Source organism: Apaloderma vittatum, unplaced genomic scaffold (genome assembly GCF_000703405.1).
Source record: "Apaloderma vittatum isolate BGI_N311 unplaced genomic scaffold, ASM70340v1 scaffold22781, whole genome shotgun sequence".
In the NCBI taxonomy this organism is placed as follows: domain Eukaryota; kingdom Metazoa; phylum Chordata; class Aves; order Trogoniformes; family Trogonidae; genus Apaloderma; species Apaloderma vittatum.
This window is the reverse complement of record NW_009697848.1, coordinates 17480-43541: the sequence shown is the minus strand read 5'-3', so window position 1 is coordinate 43541 and position 26062 is coordinate 17480. Positions and strand designations below refer to the sequence as shown.

At 39.6% G+C, this 26062-nt stretch overlaps 1 protein-coding gene across 1 annotated transcript in view; it reads right to left on the bottom strand.

The window, feature by feature from the left end:
- KIAA0922 (KIAA0922 ortholog) overlaps positions 1–26062 on the bottom strand; it is a 46946-nt gene that overhangs the window by 18647 nt on the left and 2237 nt on the right. Inside the window, exons 3-19 of the mRNA XM_009877797.1 lie at positions 25445–25561; positions 23349–23459; positions 17172–17249; positions 15209–15362; positions 12924–12982; positions 12451–12559; positions 11366–11471; positions 10526–10679; positions 9739–9909; positions 9375–9444; positions 7248–7365; positions 6354–6492; positions 5279–5388; positions 3670–3742; positions 1339–1481; positions 606–748; positions 83–269 (exon numbers count right to left, since the gene is read on the bottom strand). Of these exons, the coding sequence (XP_009876099.1) occupies positions 83–269; positions 606–748; positions 1339–1481; positions 3670–3742; positions 5279–5388; positions 6354–6492; positions 7248–7365; positions 9375–9444; positions 9739–9909; positions 10526–10679; positions 11366–11471; positions 12451–12559; positions 12924–12982; positions 15209–15362; positions 17172–17249; positions 23349–23459; positions 25445–25561 (2042 nt within the window). The remainder of the gene's footprint in view (positions 1–82; positions 270–605; positions 749–1338; positions 1482–3669; positions 3743–5278; positions 5389–6353; positions 6493–7247; positions 7366–9374; positions 9445–9738; positions 9910–10525; positions 10680–11365; positions 11472–12450; positions 12560–12923; positions 12983–15208; positions 15363–17171; positions 17250–23348; positions 23460–25444; positions 25562–26062) is intronic.

Sequence of the window (26062 nt, the reverse complement as noted above, 5' to 3'; positions counted from 1 at the left end):
GCTATTGGAGTGTCTGTTACTGAAATTAATTACTTGAAAATTCCACTTAAGTTAATTTGTCAGCAAATTTGTCAGTGCTTACACAATGCTGATATCTCGTGATGAGTTCTGAGCCAGGAAAAATTCCTGACAGTCTAACACTTCAAATCCATATCCTTGGCAACTGTAACCATTGATTTTCATTGATGAAATTGTTATAGGAAGAGGCCCAATATTCTCTACTTTGAAGTTCTTCGTAATGGATAGAATTTGCTTGCTGTCTTTCAGTTCTTGAGGGGAAAAAAGAAAAAAAAATATTTTTACAGCACTTAAAAACTATTATCTTACATTGATAAATACATTGATATTTTTACTTTCAATCTAATAAAAAATTCAGAAGTAACTAACATTTTAACATAGACTTGTTTTGTAGTTATGTATTTGTAGAATTCATAACTACTCTCAGCCGGTGTTTTGAGAAAACAGAATCTACACTCTCATGACCAAGCTCTTCAGCTTTTTCTATTTCAACATTCTGTTTACCTAACATTACTGGTACCATACCAGTACCACCACAGAGTAGTGCAGCCAGCTACAAAATCGGAGACCTGTTTCTTCCTACTCACGTCGTCTGCAGTCCATTAGGGTAGCTTCTGGCACCTTGAATCGAAGAGATCCTCCTGCACCAGGTAGTCTTCCCCCTACTTTAAGCAATTCTTTGGCTCCGAAGCCTTCTACACTGACCACGTCCAGAACGGTCAAGTTGTTTCTGCCGCAACACAAAAAATCAAGCAATCAGCCACCAAAACACAAATGAAGTTTGCAAAATCATGGCTTTGCTACCTAGGTGCCAACCCAAGACGACAATGTCTCAGTAACAGAATCACCGGCCACACCTCAACAGGCTTCTCCTAAATGCCGACAGGATCCCTCTGGAACCAGTCACCGGTGAATTTCACACAGTGAAGGAACGAGCTTTGTGAGCACCACCACGTAAAAACAGTTGCTTCTTCCATAAACCCTCTTTTCCTCCAGAGATAACCAATGTGTGGTGGCACGCTAGACTCACCGGATACTTAAATCTTGTCATTTTAGAGTTAAGTTGAAAACAGCAAAGCCACCCAATGTGTTGCTCTCAAAATCGCCTCAGTACATTCATGTGCGTTTTATAATGCACTGACAACATATCAAGAAAAGAAAGGCTCTACTTTTTAATGACATAAGACCCTTTAAGTAATTTTTATTAAACTGGAGGTATTACGACTTTCAACTTTTGACCATTTATCACTGCTTGAAGATTTAACAAATTCATTTTTACACTGAGTTGTCTGATTCTCTTACAACTGAAACTTGGCTTACCTGATTAAAATAAGGGAAGCTACTCTTTTGTAGTCAACTGGTGTAAAAATTACACCAACTTTTCTGGTTTCCAGAGGCTGTAAACTTAAAGAAAGCAGCTCAGAACTGCATTTCTTGTTGATGAGGTCCTCTTGATGTGCATTCTGTTAAACAAAAATGCACTTATTCACAGAAAACACATGTGTTTAAAGATCTCAGTAAAGAAAGCAATACATCTTTAGTTAGCACCACAAAAGATATTTTTGGCAAGGTCCAATAACTGCTAACTAGTTATACAAAAGTCTTTCATTTTGACAACATAAAACATGAGATAAGATTGTTTATTTGAGCAAAAGTTCATATTACTGCACTTATTATTATTAAGAATGTATTACTTCATTTTTTAAAACATCTTTTATTTGCTCAGATGGAAAAGAAATTATATAGTGTCTTACATATTCAAGGAATCCTGAAACACTTCACAACAAAACGAGAACTGACAATATACTGATTGCAGAGGGAAATGTGGCAACCATTATACCCTCAGCTTAATACTTGCAGCTAGATTTAAGTGAGAAAAGGACTGCTGGCAAATATGTTGATCATTTGAGTCACTGGAAACAAGCCAAAATGAACTCCCTACCATATTAATTGAACACCAGAACTACCCAAAGTTCACCGAGTCTGGAAATAATGTAAATTTTGCCCCCTCCCTTCCCTCCAATACTGCTGTTTATTCTTTTTCCCATTAAAAAAATGAAAATAGCCCTAAAACTTTTTATTTCAGAACTCTTTCTGAGAGGTGATCAGACACCTATACAGTCAAAACAACCATAAACATTAGAAAATGGCCTCTTGCTTGGTTGTTTTTCAGTTCACAGCTATTTTACTAATGGCTTTTCTGATCTTTTCCAGTCCAAAACGTTTTTATTCTTAGTCTATTTTATGAAAAAAGTATACACAGAAGTTTCAGAACCTGCATTTAGCAGTCGATATTCATTAAAAGCAAACTAGTAGGGCATTTGCGACCTTCACCCTGTCACTCCCTACAAAGATAGATATGTATGCACTCAAATGTCAGCCTAACAATCCATTACACACATATACAAAGTGACTATGGAAATCAGTACAAACTCAAAAATGTAAATATTAACAACCAGTGATTTGGTTAGCAAGCCAAGATTCGTCTCAAACGTGCTGAATACCTACCTGACCATGCATGTTCCCCCTAGTTCTTCAAGGTTCCAATGAAAAGCAAGTATGACACAGTGATGCAAAAATCTACCACTATTTTTCCATTTGGTCAAGGGTATGCAGGGAGGTTGGACTAGATGATCTCTAGAGGTTCCTTCCAGCCCCAAAAATTGTATGATTCTATGGCTTACGGGACTGTGGAAACTCAGCCCTACCCATGTGCTAATGGAACTACCTCCTCTTCTTCAGTGTGTGTCTACGGGCTAGGGTTTACGAACTGCTGTCTCCTCTCTTTTACAACAACTCTTAACAACTGTTGCCAGAGAGGTCAGCTTTGATTAGTGTAGCAAACAGTCTTTTCTTTTTATAAGGTACTAATCTTTCATCAAGGTCTTAAAGCATATGTGCAGAAACACAAATCTACGTAAGGCATTAAAGATGTGGCTGCAGCACACCCAAACAGCAATGAAAATACGATAATACCAGGCTTTTGCACAAAATAGAAGCCTACGAAGAAATTCTCCGAGTACCCTGGACAATACTCTGGTCGTCAGAATATGCCAACATCCCTGACTCAGCATCTTCTCTACTTCTGTCATCCAGGACACAACACCCCAGGGTATAACCACAGCTCAGCACTGGTGTGACACAGTCAAGTGTTGTCACACTCGTGTCAAAAATAAGGCAATAGGAAAGAGAGCGAGCCATGGGATTCCAACTTGAATCCAGGAGTTGTGATGAGACTGAGGTCAAGTGTAGAAATCCAGCCTCCTCATCCTCCTCCCTTGAACCACCAGAGAGTATTTCCCTCTACCGAAAAAACTATCAGCTAGCTTCTGACGTTGCCGACTCAAAAGCCTGACACTTCAGACCAACCTAGGGCTAAATGTAAGTCCCAAACCAGAACTTAAATGGTGGCTTCTTAACACGTACACACTCGCACGCAGGCACGTGCACACTCCCTCCCTACAGTTGTTTTCAGAACAGACTCAAGCTCTGGGAAAAAAAATTAACTGCAAAGATACAAGCCTGACAGAGAATCAAGAAAATACTATTAAACGGCTTTAAATAGCACTTGGGAACAAGTCAGAAGTAGCGCAGCAAGAAAAAGCTTTTTCTAGTGTGTCAGGCCACTTCTATCAAAATTAGCCATCTTACCCTGTGAGAACATTCATCCATGAGCCTGAATTCAGTGGTTGTGAAATTAATCGCTTGCACATTTATGCCGAACCTAAATAAACCAAAACAAAAAGTTAATCACTTCAAGCTTAGTCTGTCAGAACTACATCGACTTATTTTTACAAGCTGGCGTTTATTCTTAAATAAAGAATACTTTTACAATTGCGTTTTGGCAGATGTGATACACGGTGGAAATGCAGGTCTAAACTTTAACAGAATACACTACAAATCAGTTTTATGTGGATTCCACACATTTGGAAAACAGACAAATGGTTGGGCAGTTTAGATCTCTCAGCATATAATATTGCAAAAGATCACAACCAAGAAAGGCAATTTTTAAGCCACACAAGCACAAATGCCCCAAAGCTTTTTCTATCCACATAACTGTTTAGAAATAATGACCATCAAATCTCATTAATTTACATTTTGCTCAGAATTTGTTTGGGTCAAATTCCTATTTTCTTTCACATGCTTTGCAAATTGGATTCACTTACAACAGTTGATTATTTGCCTGAGAGCAAATTATAAGCATTTGACATTAAAGTATTAAAAACAGACATAAGAAAACCAACAGGTAAATTCAGATTATAGAGGATTAATGGGCCTCCAACCACTCAACTGGAAATTCACTTGTCACAACTTTCTATGACATTAGCTTAAAAAGAATCAGTTAGTGACAATATTCCAGGTAAATCAAGATCTGCAGAAATGAAAGTGTGTAAATACAGAAGAAATGTAATTTCAAACCACTAGAAGGAGTCCATGTGGAAATTATACTTAGTATGTAAACAGATGTAGGTATTAACGTATCTATATATATGTGTATACGCACATACACATAGGTGCACACACATATATGTATGTAAAAAAATGAGGTTAAGAAACCAATTACACAGGAATTTGGACCCCAAATAAAAGCAAGTTACACTTAAGTACATGAGTAGTCCCACCGGGTCCAATCAAGCAAACAGTCCTACCAGGTTCGAAGTGTGAACTTCAGCCCACTTCACCACGACCCTTTATACTGTTCATCTAACTCTTATCTAGATTTCTCATCAAATCTTTTCAGTTCTAAACCAGAAAGTCCAAAATGTGGAAACATTTTCTTAGCTGGCCCTAAACATTTATAGTGGGGTTCTTGCTTCTGGACTGGAATTTTTACTCCTAGTTCCTGTTTCCTCTTCTTCAACCAGGATTTTTACCTAACAAAAAGCCAAGAAGAAAACTTCCAGTATACTTCCCAAACAGCCTTCCACATCCCCAATTCTGCAAGTTGCTCCCCTCACCTGGACAGCTTGCACTAAGCCTCAGATCCTAAATGGTGACCAAGCACGGTTTATGGCTGGCAGACATAAACTTCCTGAAAAAACGCTCAGCTTGGTTTTATCAATGATCAGGTACGTTACAAAGCCACGCATCATGTACAGGGAGGTGCTCTGAACATGACTATTATCTTCCAGAATGGGTTAGAACATTGTCCCCACTTACGTTACACTTTGAAAAACAATAAGCAAGAATCACCAAGAATCATAAGGCATGTCGAATAGATCTTTTAAAAAGAGAAACAATATCCTGAGATAGTTATTACCATTTGTTGAGCAGTCTCAGTGAAGCTTGCGGATCAGGGTAGTAAGAAAGAGGCAGAAGCTGCAATGTAACTGGGAAGGACGAAGGGTTTCTTAGTACAAAATATTTTACCTAAACAGTTTGGAGGGAAAAAGAAAAAGTTAAAACCACTTAGTTGAGAACTGGAAGGTAATTAATTCAGCACAGGTAACATGATTTGCATTTCCAAGGGACTTCAACCTGGCTTCTGTCTTAACGTAATATAATCATATGTGCACAGAACTGCACAGAACAGCAGGACGTGTCACACACACTTGCAAAAACAGCTAAGGGTGCACCAGGAACCGCATGTGCAAAAATACAGATCTGCCGCAACCCTCAAACAACTCTTTCATTTGGAATTTGATTTACGCAGGCAGACATGAACAGAACTCTTCCACAGAAGAAGGTGAAGCTAGCGAGGTGCCACTCTTTCTTACAGAAAAGCGCAAGCAGGTTATACACGTTACTATAATGACTGACAATCTAATGGCAAAAATGGAATATTAAGGTAATTCCCAATATGTGCATATGAAAACTATTTCCATATGACTGGTTTGGGCCCAGGCTAGGTTAGCAGTGACCTAAATCTGACAAAGGAGAAAGAAACAACCGTCAGTGTGGTTGGTAGACACACTGCTCTGCTGATCTCTCACGTGTTGTATCTCTCACAAATGTTTACGCCCTTCTGTTATGTGGCATGCGGAAGGCCATCCCATAACCACATGCATCATTAATGACAGCACATCCTATTCCTTGTTCAATTAATTTACCACAAGTATGTAACTTACACAACAAGGCAAGGAAAGCTTTAGCAACCACGGGCTAGTCAAGACCTACACTGCTTTATTCCTCTCCTTGTATTAAAATATTACAAATAGGTAGCTAGAGAACTTAGTAAAGAGCCAAAGGGATACAAATCTGGTGTCTAAAATTAGACTTCATCACACTGATCTACAAGTAGTAGAAAAATGCTAAGCATCACAGAATATTAACCACAGACTTTGTTATTTAAATATACATCAACTCAGAAAAAGCACAACAAAACCCATCCTCACCATACTAGTTTTAACTGCTGTGGCACTGAAGTTGAGCGTAAGGCCAGGCTCTGTAGTCATCCGCGGCAAGATAAAGGCAAAAGACTCCTCTTCAGGCTTCTTCTGGTGAGGAAAGCGAGTCGATCCTATAATACTTCTCCTGCTTTATTGGCAAAACCAGAAAGCTTCGTTAATTTTATTTTCTTTTTTCCTTGAAAGAACAAAAAAAATATGATTTGCCAGGACGCATAATTGCATCAGCTAATCTTTCCTTGAAAATGTTCCTGACAAAATAAAGCCCATAAAGCTGCAACCTAGTAGTAGAGAGTCAGTGTAACTTATTGGCATCTCTTCAGTATCTACTTTTCCAGCTGCAACACAACTGTGGTCTTCACAGCTCTGTCTCCTTATTCTGGAAGGGGCTGCTGTCACTGATGCACCATCTCTACAAGAATTGCTCCGTCACAGTGATTGCTTCCTTCCCAACATCCCCAGTACACAGTATCCATTAGGACAAGGACTAAAAACCTTAAAAGCTATTTGAAGACCCTCCTCCTGAAAAGACTGCTTTGCAACCTGTTGACAAAGGACTCATGCAATTCCACGAGCGATCTGGTAAAACCTGCTTTGGCTGCTTTCATGCCGGGTAGCTGCAGTGGGGTTATCATAGTCAGAACGTTACTTACGTTCTAAAGTTCAGGCTTCTGAAACATTTACTTATGGCTGGCAGTGCCTTGAACTGGAAGCTGGGGGTGTCTGGGGTGCTCTGAAAGCCCAGGTGTTTCAAGATAACTAACTTAAGTGCAGGAAGGTCAAACATATTTGTTCTAATTAAGAATGCTTCAGAACAGAAATATTCTTTCCTACAACACTGTACTGGCTTGAATTAAGAACCTCAACAGATACTGTACAGACCTGCAGGCTTCTCCACGTCTTATTTTTTGCCATCTTTCATAAAGTTCACTTGCAAGCTCAGAATCCACATCCCAGGCAGAACGGTCCAGAGAGAGACTCTTCTGCCAAAGCAGATTTGCTAGAACGATAACAGATTTTTCATATTTTACAGAGGTAACATTTGCTTCTCCCATCAATCTACTTCTGAACATGAGCAACTGCAGAGGGTCCTGACACAAAAAATAAAAAATGCAACCCACTTTTTCCCTTCAAAGTAAGCATACATGAAGGTATATATATTATTGTCTGTATCTGATTTACTCAAATATATCTGCAGAACCACAATAGTTCTACATGCAAACAAGAGTACGGGTATTGCACAGGCTTTGCACTCTCTAGCAAGCCCTTTTTACTGTTGCTGTTGCTAACTGGATGCCATTGAAAAATCATTATGTTATTGGTAGTCTTTACAGAGAACTCTCCACTGATGCCAGTGAAGTATCAAGAACATGTACTATTCTCTACATAGTGGTAAAAAATTGTAATAGCACAGCAGGGAGAAAAACAAAACCCACAGTTTGGCAGAAGTGATGTTCTCATTTTAGCTTCTCTTTCTGAGGTGCTGATAATTTTCTCAAATTCTTCTTAAGACAAAATTGCAAGGCTTTACATCAGTCTAATGATTAAGGTCTTTTATAAAGTTAAGACTCATGTTAGTTCAGGCATTTTCACAAGGCAGAAAGTAGTTAGAAAAGCAAATCTTTTGAAAGAAAACAAAATTGTTTACTTTGAAAATACATGTACTTTCTTTTACAATCCTTAGTGTTTGAAGTAGTCAACTGAGATTGACGATGACTGGAATATTCCAGCTACAAGTTCTTTAGGTGAGTACTTTCAGACTTGTGCATTAGACTTCTCTATTTAACAAGTACTAGTATCCTAAATTAGAAGGCAGAATACCCATGTGTAAAGGTCTGATTATGACTATTATTAGAACAGAAAGAAAGTAAGCAATGACTCCTTGTATCAGCAATAATCCTTTACATAGATTTAAAAAAAAAAAATCAAAACTGACTTGCTATTAAGATACGCACCTAAGCATGTATACGTGTCAGTAATTCTTCAAGTCAGGTGTTACCATATGTCAGCTCAATTCTCTTTTTTACATTTGACTGACTACTGTTGCCTTCTTCATATCCTCATACTAAAAAACAATTTAGGAAAGCATCATCCTGAAAAGACATTCAGGAGTGCACTCACTTAAACTTCCAAAGCTTATGGTACCCATCTGACTACTGAAATTCCTTACTGAGCAGAGATTTAAAAAAAAACAACCACCACCTGAATGAGCTTTCATCAGGTTTATCATTCTTCTGGCAGTATCCTGTCCATGTAATACCTAACACTGTATTTTGGTAAATGCTAGTCAGGTACTTAAAACAGCTCTCAGAATTACAGTATCCGGAAACAGATTCCTCAGGTTCCAGAAAGAATCATAGAATCATAGAATGGCTCAGGCTTGTTGAAGCTCATGTCAAAATGCATGAAACTCCTTGTTTCTGTTTCACATTATACAGAGTTAAGGATGCTGTTTTATAAGCCTGATAAATGGTCTTTTGCAGAAATCTACGAAATTATTGCTCTGATAAATGTATAAAGGGAAGGCCTTTAAATGTAACTCTGGCTACAGGCAGGATATTAATCAATATTCTTTTTTTGTTTGTTTTCCTCAAAGACTTCCCAGGCTCTGGACCCAGATTATGCACACTTTCCAATCACTTTGAACTAGCTGACAGCTTATCATTCTACCTCAACATCTCTGGAAAATGTGGATATGAAGGAAACAAGGAGCAGTACACCACTAATGAGAACTTACAGGAGAGTCTTAAACAGTAAGTCCAAAAAAATGTTTCAAGACAGAGTAGCTATGCACTCTGCTATGGAATGAGAGGTCTGAAATATTGCACAGGTTATTCAGCACAGGTTACTCAAAGCCAATCATATACTCCCAGAAAAGCAGATGTTTTTAAAAGACATAAAACTAAGTACTTGTATAAAACAATCTCAATATTCTCATTACAAGTCCTGATTTTCTACAACAAAAGTGCTGTCGGATACCTAAAAAAAACCAACCCAAGACAAGCCTACCTGAATCAGACTTTCCCAAGTAACACTGAATGTCACGGTGGGTGATTGCTTCAAAATGAAGATCTCCCTGCTGGAGAAGCAAAAGTAAAATTACAACTGACCCTGTGATGAAACGACAAATTCCAGTTTCTCAGTGCATAATTTGGACAAGTCAAAGGAGAGAAGTAACAATGCCTACAGAACTAGTTCCATCGCTGTTCAACGCTGGGGGCTTAACTTCTCAAGCTACAGAATGGTTTCACAGAGTGGTCTGCTACTGAGTTTTTCTTTCAGGAACAAGGGACAGATTTCTGGTCTAAGAAAGAGGCTGCTGCAGCTTGGTTTGCAGCGCATAATAATCATTCAACACAACTGAACGTGATACCTTGGACACAGTCGTATATATCTGGAGAGGTATTTCAAACATTACTCCCACGTTTGTGGCCAAACAAATACTAGAAATCACATTTGTTACAGTGTCTTTCACATTGAGCTTCAAAGAAAATACATTCCAGCAGCCCGGAGGTAGAGTCAAAGGCTCGTCAAAGTTCAGAACCTAGAAGGAATAAAACGACAGCTGAATTAGAATTGGTACCTTGAAGAATGTAAACTTGCTCTTCCTTCATGTTATTACACACACACATATGTGCCCATAACTGATCCATACAGTGCATGTATATAAATCTCCTATATAAACATATGAGGAGTCAACTAGATGCCTACGTCATGTGCTTATTCATAAAATAGATTTGTCTGGTTTGAATTAAGCAATTGTGTGAGTAAATTATTGGCTTTGCCATCTAAACTTCAAAGCTCATCTATGTCCTAAAGACTTCTATTATAGGCCATGAAGACATGCTGAATCCTATAGAACACAAACATTGCAACAGTTCTGAGAACCGAGAAAGGGGCTATAATTTCATGCATCTGGAGCTGCAACTCAAATTAAAGAACAGTTGCTAATAAAATAATACAAAAGACACTGGACAGTGAACAATGTGTGTTGAGAGAATAAGCTATTCAGATCCTAAGTTACAGGCATACATGTACCTTTAACTGATTTCAACCAGCTCTGAGAACATAGAGTTATTCGAAGAATCTGTGTCCCATGTCATAGAACCATACCCTTAAATCAAAGATAAAGCACTATATGAAGCAGAAATAAAGCTTACTTTTAAAATGTTCTTCGTTTCTCTGGCTACAAAAACTTCATTCAGTTCAATGCTGAAGTCAAAATTGTTTGTAAACCATACGGACCAAAATCCTGAAGTATTATGATGTGGTTCTATATGAAACAAGGCTGCAGAAGGATCTACATCAAAATACCTGTTAGTAAATACAGAAGAAAAATAAATACATCTGCAGTTGTTCTTGGGCAAATACAAGCAGTCCACACAAGAGAAGATAACTGGAGTATTTAGTGTTACGGTGGTGTAGGGCTGTAGGTTGGACTTCATGATCTTAGAGTCCTTTCCAACCTTTACGATACTACGATTCTACTCTCGAATAATGAGGCTCTTGCAAGATTTTGAGGAGAAAGAACAAAATTCTTTCCTTTGGAATATTTACACATAATAATTGGGTAATCATTCCACTCTCTTCCTATGTGATAGCACAAGACTGCCTACTGCTTTGTGATATGGAAGTCTGGATGAAATTGTCAAAAGAAGACTAAAGAAAAGACTTCACGTTTTTTCTGTAATTATCCTGCTTCTGCATTGGATTAACAAGGCTGGTGGAAATTTTATCACAGACTCCAAGCAATGTTTATATGGTATCAGCTGCTAAGGCGTATCTTTTACTGGCTCCTGAAATTCTTCTTGGATAAAATACAGATCTATTGCTCGAAACGTCACAGGTCTATTTTGGCAAATGACAGCAGCAATAGGCAGAAGCTGCTTCACTGTCTTTGGAATCATTCAGTGACAAAGCAAGTTAATGTCATCTCTTAAAGTGTGGTACAACATTCTTATAATTTCAGTGAACATCAACAAAATTCACCGTCAACCTACCCTTCCATCACAGGACAGGAAAGACAGGCTTTTAGTGTTGTAGGGCCTTCCAACAGATTATTCTTCTTGCTGTCAGTGTAAGGACTTTCATTGTCACAGGATGCAACTGGGCAAAGAACAGACATACAGGAGAATAGAACATGAGCTAGAACAAAAGCACATCCACAATTATTTTCCTGTAAAACTTGGAAAAAACTACAAACGGGAGTATTTGCTGGTCCAATTCTGTGTGAATTCTGTGTGCTCACCTGTGTGAATGGGTGAACAAAGCATCTAACTGCTTATTGCCTTATTTTCAGAGGTTCCAAACCTTGCTTTAAGAACAATTTATGAATGTTACGTGCCTTCAAAAAAATCACATGCACAAGGCTGTGAAGAATAACCTGACCAATTTAACCACGTGTCACCAGCACAGCATTCTTACTTATCAGTGCATACTGCCTCCTTTTAATAAATGAAAAACTGTTTTCTGAAAAAAAAAAATCATTTAACATATAGTCCCTTCTTCTTTCTTATTTGCCCCATTTTTGCTAGGAAAAACAAGTCCTAATGTCATTATGAAAGCAGCCTGTTACATAAATGTTTAAAGTCTATCCACTGCAGTCTAGTGGTCAGGATAGGAAACAGGCTGGAGTCAGGAATGCTTAAATGTTAAATCTTTGCTGTTCCACAGACATGCCTGGTCTCAGGCAAGCCTCTTCAATGATCCTGCCAAAAAATGTCATAGAAAATGGCCACCCAAGCACAATAGCCTTTTAGAAAACATATTGGAAACAGAAAATAACCACAAATTATAAAAGGATGTTGAAAAAGCATATTCAATAATTATGCTTACTGTAAAATCAGTTAACATTTTAGCAAATGCTTTCTTCCTCCTTTTGAAATATGTATAGCTTAGAGCCTTTGATCGGTGTAAGAGGAAGCATATATACACAAAAAATGGTGGAAACACTTAGCAGAAAGAATTCACCCTCCTTCTCAAAAACAGTCCAGACAAGATGATTTTGAGATGTTTCAGGATCTCTATCTGCAGAAAAAAGCTACCATTTAAAAAATAATATCCTGTTCAATCATATTATCTGTACCTTTACATGAAAGAGAAGCAACTTTTGTAAAGTTAGTAGATGATGAAGATAGCAGTACTGGCTCAAACTCCACAGGTGATCTGCCTTTTTGTGACAACTGCCGTATTTCCTGCACAAAAACAAAATGATACTTGTAGCAGTACCACTATTACTATTGTAGCTCCTGTATTAATATATCTCCTTGTCCAAGTTGCAAGTCAGTATCTGCCATTTTTCTCACATATTCTAAATCCACTCATGCATTTTTATTCAAGTTAACAGCTCTTATGTCTTAAATAAATAATCCATCACGAAACTGTAACTCATTATCTAAAAGATCTATTAAGACATTCGGATACATACTAAAAATACAGAAGCGTGACATTTGCCACCAGCACAATCAATCTGCTACTAGAAAATAAGACAGTGAGCTAATTAATTCCCCAATCTAATCCAACACCCTAAAAATATGGCTTTCTGAAGCCCACGATTACCTGTATATGCACAAGGCTGTTCCCAGAATGCATGACGTACACACCTACTGAAGAATCACCTGTCCAAAAGAACGAATACTGAAGTTAAGTTCATCAAGGATGAAAGAACTCTTGGTTTTTAAGATACTCATATAAGAAGTAATCCCGACTTAAATTTAAAAATCTCTGTGTGGCAGCTAGGCTTGTGAAAAGAAGAAATTATTTGCATCATGAGCTGGCAATCACTTCACGAACGAGTAAAAACCCACTCAACAAGATTTTTGGTCACAAATACGAATGCAAGCATCAACAGGGGAATCTTCATTCATTATCTACTACATTCAAGCACAACTCCCCTCTGCTACAGGCAGGGGGACAGGAGGCACAGCTGAAAGAAAGAAGGATGGCTCCTACTGCTGCCCAAACTTGCTAGGTCTAAGGAGCAGCCTGTTAACAGCACAAGAAACTCTAGTTATAATTGTTCTGTATATGCACACAGTTACACAAGATCCTGGCTCACCTGCTTTGAACAGCAAGCACTATCAGGAGACAATGTGAAGGTGGATTTGTTGCTTAACACTTTTTGGGCTTAAAACAGAAACAGTCCTATCACCTGGCAGTAATTTATTGATATGGGTATAACTCAGCTTTCACCTGCTGATAAGGTGGTACAGCTATACTGGGTAACCACCTTTTGTCACTGGCAAAGCTATGTGCCAATGCACAGGACACTATGAAGATGGCAAGGACCAAAAGAAGAGCAGCAGGACAGAACTAGAGACTACTCTTATACCAGGGTGGTCATCACACTTCCATCAAAGAAAATTACTTGAGGTCTTGCCCTTGCTTATCCTTGAATTACATCAGTAGATGCAGGTTGACATAAAAGGGCGTTCTCCCAACTGACCAGGCACAATTTCTCATGAGTGTGCTTTGCTCAGCTGCTTGAAAGCAAGGCCACAGGTGCCAGCTTCCAAAAGAGGGTTCGAGGTGTTGATTCTGAGTGAGCAGATGCTCCACAAACCCACCGCTGTTTAAAGCACATACTCCTCCTCCTCAATCTTTCCAGCAGGCTAGTTCCCCTGTGCAGATCTTGCCTACCTGCTGTCCCACCCCAGGTGCTAACACATGTCAAGACTAACACTGCACTATCTTTCCCTCAGGACCACATCTCTCATTTACTGACACAAATAGAAGGCAAGCAAGCATCGCTGTTTGGTATGGTAAAGCCACTAAGCTACTGATGTAGCATGACATAAAACATCCCACGGACAGCAAGTCCAAAGGACTTATATGACCAGCCTCTAACACAGTAAGGACTTACAATTGCATTATATTTAACAGAAAACAGCCTTAAAAACACACTTCTAGTACTTTAACCATTGAAAGTGTTAATAGTGGATACCCGTGACATGACAGACGTGAACAGTTCTCTACTAGCATCAGCATAAACCTACATCCACAGCCCAAGGTACCAAAGCACTGGCATCTCACTGGCAGGAAAACCAGGTTTACAGTGGGTATTTCAGTTTCAGCTCTGTGTAAATATCATATCACAGAACAGGCATGGAGGGAATAGCATATATTGTTTTGTGACTAGATCTTGAATAGAATTGCTCAAAAAGAACATGTTCTTTTTTACTAGTGTGTTAAAAAATACTACTTTAATCTGCTGTTTCTTAAGCAGTTCCTTCTTCTTCAATCAGAAAGGAAAACTGACAGAAATGCCTAAAAAACTCTACTCAAACAGACAGCAAAGCTCTATAAATAATTTTAAATCCCTTGGATTTAGAGGATTTGTTCACCCAATAAATGTAACATAAAGAAACTGCAAAGAGTTGATTGTTTTGCTGTGGAATTGCAGCTTACAAGAACAAATGATGCGCACATCTGTATTACCTCATTGCTCTATTTTCCACAAGGACCACCATCTCCAGTACTGTACAAACCATTTTGCCTTCATAGTCCTATTACGGTTAATTTAATTAATGGGAACCCGGAAATGCAGTTGTAGAAATCGAAGGACCATGACATTTTTACACACTATTTAAGCAGATGCATAAAGCCGGGGAGACTAAAGAATGATGCCTGTAGTTTACATTCGTTACCTTTATAAGGAGGAACTGCATTTAGAGTAACTGCCCTAAACAAAGTGGCTGAACAAGCTATGTGTAACTAAACTGATTTACTTTCCCTTACACACAAAATCTAGCTGTCACTGAATTTGATTTAATTCAGCACATCAAATTATAACTTATGTATAAAATCAAGTTCTATTACAATTAACAGTCATATTTAGGACTTACCCGAGGTCTTTGTTTTTTCCATTGCTACATAAACTACAAAAAGATTCTCCAGTAAGTATTGTCTGTGCTCCACAAAATCTTGTTGGGCATTTTCCATTCTTACCGTTAAGCTCATTTCTAGCAGCATTGGGTCATCAGACAGAAAACAGCAACTCTGGAGTAAGACAAGGGGATACGGTATGTGTGTGTGGTGACAGAGGAAACAGAAAAAAATCATTACAGGAAGGTATCTTGAGAAGTTAATCAAAGATATTATCTATCAGACAAGGTTTCCAGCACCAAAGTGCTAGCAAAACTAGGAGTAATTAGGACCTCTGCTAAAATCTCAGCAGAAACCAAAGACAGTGCAGGTACAGATAGCACAGCAAAAACAAAGATGAAAAACAATTAAAAAGGACACTGAACCTTGACAGAATGCAAATTTATAAACTGTCTTAGTCAGTCTCACCTCAGGGACTGCAAAACAGTTTCCTTTGTTAAATCCTCTGCCTTCAATAAAATGTGCCATAAACAGACTGATGCATGTGTCTTAATGGTAGGAAGACAGTTCATGTTCACTGGTCTGTTTATAGTTAATTTTTCCAAATCCTGTGTTTTTTGTCTCCATTTCTCACTGAAGTAATTTTAAAAAAACAAACATACATGTACAATTCTTAATAGAAAACACTGTTGTCTGGCTAGAACACTTCAGATAAATACAAATAGGATCTTATTTCCTTCTTTGCGTAGAGGCTGCTGTTAAGACACCTGAGTCTCAGCAACTACAAAGACACAGACACCATTTCAAAAAAAAAAATTGAAGTTAACAAAGCAAAACAAAACTAGACATTCAACAGCAAGTAACACAAATTTATCCTGCATCACACCATGAAGGTCACTAAACTCAGGCTCCGATGCCCAACCAAGAGCAATAATTTGCTCAGGAGAAGAAAACCTGGCACATGAAATGCTCTCGTGAAGCGGTGGCAGAACACCTTCAGCTAACCTCAAGTGCTGCCAGGAGGTGCAGCAGGAGTGGGGAAGGGTCCCTGGGGACAGGATGCCAGTTCACCGCCCATGTGGCATCAAAGAAACCCTCAGTGCTCAAAATGGGTGCCAGGAGCAGGAGAGGAGGATGGAGCAGAGGGCTGGTGTGGCCCTGGGAAGCTCCCATCAGAGAGAGGACAGCTACGCTACAAGCAGTCCCCCATGTTAAGGTGCACCTCAACCCTAAACGTAGGCACCGCTGCAATGTGAGAACCCGACGTGGGAGTCAAACAGCAGAGGGTCAACGCGACGTGTCACGTATGGAAAATCAGCTACGGAGTCTGCGCCTCATCACACCCGACAAGGGGAAGGCGCCGCAACCTGCAGCGTGGGATTTGTATCCACTCCCACACAACCGACCAGCAAGTACCAACATCACTGTGAACCTACAAGCATTTATAATTTGTAAGGACATCAGAGGAGAGAGGGGAAGAGGACATTTGGGTAGTACTGTCCTGAACGCTCAGAGTTTTTGGATGGGGCTTTTCTGCTAACCAGCTCGTCCATCCTTAGCTTTGGAGACCACCTCCAAGCCTCCAAAGCACAGGGCCCAGATCCCAGTCTCTCAGCTCACTTGTCTCTTGTCAGTACGAGCCAGAAACCTATGAAAAAGCTTCTGGAGAAAGGAAATTGCAGGAATCTAATCACTTTTCTGCTTCATGTAAGCAACACAACACCTATGCATTAAAATGCTTAGCCTGTTGGGTAGGTTAGGGTTGGGTTTTTTTGTGGGGTTGGGTGTCTTTTTGCATTTCTCCCTCTCATAAGGGTTATAGTATGACAGTTTTATAAAAACATAGCTAAAAGTCCTATTCTCCTTTAAACTGAAGCACTGGAAATATTATTGTTGACAAAACTTCCAAAGCTCTGGCAAGTGCCCCTCTAAGCCTGGATTAAAGCAAGACTTAAACAGATATAGAATGACAATCAAATCTACCTTAACGTGCTGATATGTGTCGTTAGGTAAACTGCATTCAAGGTGAATACGTAAGAGACTGGCATTCATAGTTTCTGCCTGCAAGAAAGGTAAAGAAAACATCAAGTACATTGCTTCAAAAAATGTTATTACATAAATCTGATTCACACACCACAATTTATAAAGATAACAGGACTGCTCCTGCATATGCATGACACAGCAACACAAGGATTTTTTAAAAATAAATACAATTACTCTGTACATTAGGCCAGCAATCAATTTCCAGTTTTCAGGAATTCCATCAATACCTACTTACTTATCAAGCTACTACTGTATACTATTATTTATACAGCATCAACATGACCCTTATAATTGTTCATACGTCAATAAAATGTATTTGAAAGAGCTTTTTTTGTATAATATTAAAGCGTCTTGTTTTCTGCCGATTTTCTTTGTTGACTGGATACTGAAATACAATTGCTAGGCCAAGAACATAATGCTTCTTGGATGTTCTTGGATGCTTCATGCCAAAATAGACAGAAAATACTTATCTTGCCTTTTTATTGATCAGAAAGGGAAAAGAAAAGCTGACATTGACTGTGCCAGCTTGTAAAGCACTCATAAATCTAATGGGACAACAGCGCTGACAAATCCAAGCACAGATCATGAAAGCTATCCGGAAATCTGGACTGCCAAACTGCTCAGCCAGTATATCTTGATTCTGAATTTAAAAAAAAATAACCCGAAAGACAGACCTGTCACTCTTATCAGTGCCTTAATTACAGCAAAATTACCTGGTGATTTTGAGACTAATGTGGAACCCCTCCCAGTTTCTCTTGCAACTCTGAACTAAATATCTGAGCGTGGCATCTGCAGGTTCACATTTTTGAAGGTGTTAATACAACTGACTTTAAAGAACTTCAATAATTCAATGCTGAAAAATGAAACTGTAAAGAAAAATTGCCAAGTATCAAACACCCTACCGTGTACCTCGCTGAGACGGGCAGAAGGGGGCAGGGTACATCTGAGCAGAGAGCAGACCTACTATACGCGTGGCATCTCATCGTGTCCAATTTTATCAAAGCTCAGCCAACACACATTCCATATTCCCAATTCACCCGCATTTCATATCAAAATGACTGAGGCTTCACACAAGAGGGCGACGTAGCCTCTGCAAAGGTGGTTAGTGGAGACCCAAATCCTGTCCCCCACGCAGCTCTCTGCAAGCACAACCCCCTGCCACTTCCTTTCTTTTTCACAAATGTTTCTCTCCTCATCAAATTTTGAGCAGAAAAACCCAAAGCCATTTGATTCCAAAACATATATGCCACTTACTAAATTCTCACAGCCAGGACTGCTAGTGGAGTTTTAACTAGGCAGTAAGACTATATTAACAGCAGCTGTGAGAGTTGCTTTTATGGTTAGACAAACCTTGCTGCTTAGATGTGCCTTCTCAGCGGTTCTTAAGAGAACACCACTGCTGCCATGGTTCTAAATAAGGAGCTGTTAGCCCTTATTCAATGCCGTTGCAGTTTAAAGTAGTTTTAGACCCCACACTCCTTTTAAAAAAAAAAACAAACAAACAGCTAAATCATATTTTTCCATATTGTTTTTAACTTCTTTACCTTGCAAAGATCTACAAAAGAAACTGCTGTCACCTTAAAACTCAAGCTGTTAATGTAACACGAGCAGAGGAGGAAAAAGTTAGTGGCGTGTATCTGATTCTGATCTGTTTTTCTATGGGAATTTTTTATTTCTCTTTGTGAAGCTATCTTCACAAAATGAAAACAGTTTTCACTTTCCTCAGGCAGACAATAGAAGCATAACTGCCATGCCTACTATCTTACACCACTGGTAGGACGGCTGCATTAACCATAAACAGAAGATAAGGCATCTCAGAAGAAAACACTTGTCAGAGACAGAGCTTCCAAAAAGACAAACCCAGGACCAGGTCTGCATCTCCCAGCAGTGCAAGCACTCCCATTTATGCCATAAATATCACTGCCTATGAATTCAAGCAGGGCGCTGAGTTATGCAGAGTATGTTTGCACCAGAGGCAAACTGAAAAGCAGAGGACAGCACAAGGGGAAAAGTTAGAAAGAGCACTGCAGAGCAGTACAACCACTGCCACTTCGTCACCTGCTGCCTCTATTTTGTGCAGGCACACAAGCATACATACAAAGACACTCTGCACCCACAAATCCTACACAAACTGAATTGAGAAGCCCAACAGAAGCCACTTGAATGAAATTCTTACCAGCTTTGGTAAGTTCTTACAGTTAAATTTTAAAGAAACAGACGCCTCCCTAAAAAGAAAACCACATTAAAACCCAAAACCATCTCATCTGCAACAAGCTCCGCTCTCCTGGCAAAGGTCTAGGATTCTAATTGGTGGTGACTACAGTAGGCAATTATTTAAGAAATAATTCATCCATCAAAAGAGAGATGGAGCATCAACAGAGCAGCCAGTATAGGCCAGCTCAACAGCCACCAAGCAACCCAATGTCACTTTCAGGGGAAAAATTCCTTATTTTATCTTAGATGCTCTGTCAATCAGACATGGCTCTAATACAAGATTTTCACAGAGATATTCTTGCACCATTATCATGACTATAGAGTTCAAACCACTTCCTGGAGTCTGACTACAGTATAATTAAAAAAGAACATTGAACAAGCTTCCCCAACTTCCTGCAGGCTGATACTTCAAAGTTTCTGTCCTGGACAGTCCCTGGCCTTGAAGAGCTATTTCTGCTCTCAAGAGTGTTAATAAGGTGTCTCCGTGATAATGATTCAGCAAGTTTCATCATTTTTTTGCAAGCAGTTATCAGGATGGCACACTAAGAAAACTCTGCTGTCCTGCTGCCTTCTTTCTCCACACCCAAGCACCACACTTGCACACATTTACTTCTCTGATCCTCCCTCCAGTGGCATAAAACATAGCTTAAGGAGTCTTGGGCTCCTGCCAGTACGTGCAGTATTTCCCATGCCGTTGGTTCATAAACTCCAAAGTCCTCTGGGAAGCCAGCAAAGCGATGCCTGTGTCTCCTACATTGAGACATCCTGCCCTGCAGGTCACTCCTCCATTGACATTTCTTTTGTGTTTGTGCTGCATTTTGAATGCACTGCGGCAGCTGCCCTGTTGGTGCCATCCAAATATTCAACCATGCCAAAAGAAAGGCAACTGAAGCAAAGACTACATCCAGAAGCTGGATAAATAAAGATGACCTATATGGGCTCCACCATCTGTTACGGCTTAGTGCTAACTAGCCACTGCTGAATGGCCACGTGGACATACTACGAATTCAGTGTTGGACACTGCTCTTCTTTTCTCCCAGTGAGTGAGCCAGAAGCCCAGAAATGCCAGGATCCAGGACCACAGCCAATGCATGCCAGTGCTGAACCCTTCAGGAGCTGAAACTTTGAAAAGAGTAACAGAGAGAGGGTGAAGTTCAACAGTAGAAAGGGCAACTTTTGTCTTTCTTTTCTTATTAACCAGAAGAGTGCTAGCTAAGAAAACCTGGGAGAAGGATGGACAAAAAAGAAAGGTCTGCACACCTTTGCTTATTAAAGGATACAAATAACCTACAAACATCTGTGGAAGTTCATTTTGCACAAAAAACGCAAACACAAACCCATCACATCTTGAATTTCCAATGGAAATAACACTGCAGAGGTAAACTCATCTGTAATCCATGGGGATACATCCTATTTCGAACATAAATGCCCTAGAGAGGCAAAATGTAACCCATATTCCCTGTATACAATTCCAGTCATACACCTTCAAAAGAAACTTTCACAAATTAGAGTCGGTGCAGAAAGGGGCTGTCAGGTGTGGTTAAGGAATGGACAGCCCATCACTGAAGAAGACACTACAGAGCACAGACTGCTGAGCCTCGCAAAACAAAATCTTACAGATGTGATGCTACGTACAAATACTTCTGGGTGTAAGCATCAGAAGTAAGAGGAGTTCTATAAACTAAATGAGTATCTTAAATACAAACTGCCACAAAGATGAAGTCACGTGTAGGTTTCCAACCATCAAAGCAGTAAGAACAAATATTTGGGGTTATGGTAACAACACCTCAGCAGTTCTGAGAAGGCATTTTACCATGCACATGATGGGACTAAATGACATTATCTTTTGGACCCTGACAATCAAGGACGTGTAATAGCTAAATTTAGCCTAATAGCTAAATACAACCACCTTTAAAACAGCAGACAGCTGAGGCAAAAACACACACACACACCAGGCAGCACTCAGTGAGCTTCCTCACAAGTTTCCAAGCAGTGTCAATAGACTTCAGAGGTAAGAATACCTTTAGCTTATTGGACTATACATTGTTGCCCACTCGTTCATCCCATCACAAGGGACGTGTAAACTGGGCCTGTGCTATCCTGAACATTTTTTTTGCTACAAATCTCCACTGTATGCTTAATAGTTACGTGTCTTTAAGCTTACACATGTGTAGTCACTCAAACCTTACAGACCTCTCTTCCTTCCAGTTTGAGCTGAAAACATAAACTGGGTAGGAGAGAACCACACCAATTTTTATGGCATATGGATCAGAATATTAGCAGGGTGAATTGATGGAGGCACTTTTGGAGAGGACAGCTGTGCACAGAGCAACATTTTTCTAAAAAGAACCCAAACTCAAAATGTAAGCTCCTCTTTAGATCTTGTATACCACCTTTAACAGCTGAGGAGCCTATCACACTGCTGCAGCATTTCTGGCCAAACCAGTAACATTCAGTGAACGGAAGAGTAATTCCTTAATTATAGCCCAGCACAGGAAAATTACACCCACAACTAGGAGAACTGAGTCAACATTCTCTCGCAACTCATGTCCTGTGACAAGACTGGTGCCAGGTGGTACCATACTGCACTGCCAGACATGACCTCAAGCTTATGCTCTAGAGAAATAAAGCGTAGGAAAACGTTCCTCGTTATACAGCAAGGGAAATGTCAAACACTCCCCAAAATTTGTGCAGTCAAGAATTCAGACAGAACTGCAAAGCAGCAGTCTGCATCCAAACTTCAGGGAAGTACCTGGTAACAACCCATCAACCTAGATGTGAAAAGGCAGAGAGACATGAACAACATGCAAAAAGTCCTTCTCAGTTCTACCCCTGGCACTGCAAATTAAAAAACCCGAAGACTTTTTGTTCCATCACAAGAGTCTGTGTTCACCAGAAGCAAGCACATCTGTGTGATCACACGACAGAGAACGGTACACAGGAAAAAAAAAAGGAAGAGAAAGAAATTGTGTATTATCCTCCTGTAGAGGTTAAGACTGACCTAATACATTCACAGTAGACTGAAAAGTACGATCTGAACTGAGAGTTTTTCTCAGGTAGAACAGAAGATAACATGAAGGCAATTAACACAGCTTACCTTTAGATAACAGATTAAATTCTCTAATGTGCTAAGATATTCTAAATATGATTTTGAAAAAAGTAAATCTGTGTACAATACAAAAGGAAATTTGAAAGATCAATTTTCTACACTTGAAAGCTTCTGTACAGCCTGGAAGACGAAGAAAAACCTTGCAACTGCAACAAAATGACAGAAATCGTTAAGCCTTCTTCCAACTGAAATAGCTATGCCTCAAAAATCCACCTTGCTGTATTCTCCACAGCTCTCTGCTTTTGTCAAGCTGAGGTGAGCAAAGCTGGTATCTTTAGCAGTGATACAGGCAGGAGGGGATACTCCCACCTGACTTCCAGCTCTCGTTCTCATCTGCGCAGCACGTGATGCTTTTTAATTGTACCAAACTGCTGGTGCAGCCCTGTTGCGAGCCTGCATGGGGAACGGCTCAGAAGTAAAATAGAGAAAAAACCAAAACAGGCCTTTCTCCTAACTTTGCAGTACAAAGTTGGTTTTGTTTGGCTTTTGCGGTAATTTTGGACAGATCTATTCTCCAGCTTAGTTCAGAGCAGGGCCTCAGTTTTGTCGGTACAACTGAGAGGACATCACACCACAGAAGCATGAACGAGAACAAGTGGGAATAGCTGAAATGCCAAAGACTGTCTCATAAAACCGAAACACCAGCTCATCAGAGCAGCTCGGCATCTTGCGACCTCTCTCCTGCAGTACTCGAACTTTTTGTTAACGTTCCTTGAATCCCAGCAAGTGAGGACAAAATCCTTTTACGCCTAAGAAGATTTATCTTTCATCTCCATTTGAAATGTCCACTGTACCAGTGTGTGTGATGCCTGGATGTTCTGAATGTGTGGAAGCAGTAAGTAGGCGTTTGCTAGCTGCACTGCAGGTTCTTCTGGAGAAGACGTCAGAGTTCCCGTTCCAAAAATCTGGTGTTATAAAAGAAAGGTCATACATCAACACTGAGAATTTCAGTTATCACAGTAACATACAAAACTATTCTGCTAATAACAATCTTCCTAAGAAACAGATTGGTTTTTCACATTAGATTCTTTTAAAAGAAAATTTATATACAGAACGTTGCAATAAGGAAAGTAACTATAAACATAAATGGCACTTCAGCATCTTCACTCATTCAGGTGCTACTACAAAACCAAAACAAAGCACTCAGCAGCAGAATATCAGGTTATCTCAGAAAGAATCTAAACTCCCTCACTATTCTTCAGGCAATTACAATACACATATCAACATTTGGCAGTGCAGTAATTTCTGAAAAAACTTAGTGCAATTAAAAATTAGTGCAATTGCATTGTGAATGCAATGGCTTTGCCTTAAAAGTTGAGTAAAATAATTTTCCATCATTTTGTTTTTTAAAGTCAGCAGTTTTCAGAGCACTGTAAGTTTTGCAAGTTGAGTTTTTTTACTGCATTCATATTTCACTCTACCAAGATTAGTTTATGACAATGAGATGCAAGATAACAGGGGGAAAAAATATAGATTAAGAAAATGTCTTGGGTTTTTTCACTTGTACACAAAGTTGGTTTTTTTCATAGAAAAAAACCCATGCTTTAATTAAAGAGGATAATACAACACATTCTATGTTCACTGCAGATCTCTAACTACTGACAGAAAATACCAGATCAAACAGAATATGCTTTGTGGGGGGTTTTTATGGAGGCATTTACAAAGTAGATTTAACTATATTTGTACCTCTTCTCCATTTGGGTGAATCTTCTGTACATACTCTTGCATAAATGCATTAGAAAGATGGTATTTCAAACCTTTTGGGCTCTCAAGAGCACGGTAACTGTGCATCACCCACTCAAGTTATGCCGGATTTTGAAACTCTTAAACCTAACGCAAACTACTTGCTCTGTTTCAGGTGACTGGTGAAACTGTGCGGGAAAACCCATCAGTTACAGATTTCAGCAGCAGTCCAACAGGAGACAAGCTGATTTTTTGGTGACACTGACAACTGCATCCCTCTAACTTTTTGATAAAAGGCCTTGGCTGAGCTGATCAGGCAATAAATCAAGGGGTCAGGATTGAGTGCAAGGAGGGAAGAGATGTTGAAAAGAAAAGGTCAATCACTCTATAATGCACTCTTCCCTCACCTTTGATGAAAGGTTCCTGCCAAATGTGACATTACCTCTAATAAATACTAGATAAATGCATCACTTGTATTAAAAAACATGTAAGTCAACTGAATTTACCAATGCTTCCATTTAAGGAGCTTTGTTTTCCAGCACAGTGTCAAAGTATGGGAATGGAATAGCTGGATGGTTAATTAAAGCTGGCATTGTTTTTAAATCACTGAATTCAGTTAGATTTTCTCTTTCAAATACATAAAATCAAAGAAACTGGAGTATATGAGGTCTCTTACAAGAACAAATAAAGCCTAAGACTTGCTTGAATTCACTAGTTAATCAGAAAATAGATGGCTTTAATCCACAACCATTACTTTAGCTTTCGTATTTTAAGTGCCTAAACCTCTCACCCTGCACTACATCCCCAATGTGTTTATACAAAATCCTACAGGGTAGCTGAAAACCACCTACAATATTTCCTAAAGAGGTTTTTCATGGCAAATGCATTCCAACACAGCACAGTCTACACTGAACCCAACTAGCAGTGACACGACCATGACCTTGTAAGTAGACATATACAAATACAATTAGTTTTACTACCACACGCAGTCTCACTTAACAGTAGTAATTTTAACCATATACATGTACAAGAGAGCGTGAGACTAGCAAAATCTGGTAAAAGGAAAGAGTTGTAAGCATTACTTCACCTGATTTGCATCAGGAATTCAATGAACATTTACAGTCTCTATGATCAGAATGTACGAAAATCACCTTTTAAAAAAAGCACAAGTAAATCCAAAATGCAAGCCAAAAGTAAGAGTCGCTACCTGATATGAAAGTACTCCATGAGATGAGGTATTTATAAATAATGAGCTCTCAATACTGCCTTCTTCTGTTGGCAGGAAGAGTACTCTGAAAGAAAACTTTCCCATCGCTGGAATCACCTGCAGAGACCACAAAGAAGCTTAATGCCTCGGTACCTGCAATCACAACAGCCACCATTCAGTTGCACGGCCCAAGAGGCACTCCCACGTGTACAGCCCTGTCTGCGGATGCCACCAAGCAGAACCTCGGCCCTGAGAAGCTTCACCTGTCCACAACTCTCGACTCTTCAGACAAGAACTGAGACCACGCAGCAACTCGCCGTAGTACAGCTGGAGTTTCTCAGCTGGCTCAGGCCGCTTCAGTTAACATTCCCTTTTTGCACGAGAAGTTAATCACAGAATCACAGAATTGTTGAAGCTGGAAAAGACCTCTGAGATCATCAAGTCCAGCCTATGACCCAACACCACCACATGGGCCAGACCACGGCACTAAGTGTCACATCCAGCCTCTCCATAAACACCTCCAGGGACGGTGACTCCACCACTTCCCTGGGCAGGGCATCCCAGTGCCTGAGCACCCTCTCCGTGAGGAACAGCTTCCTTAGGTCGAGCCTAAAACTA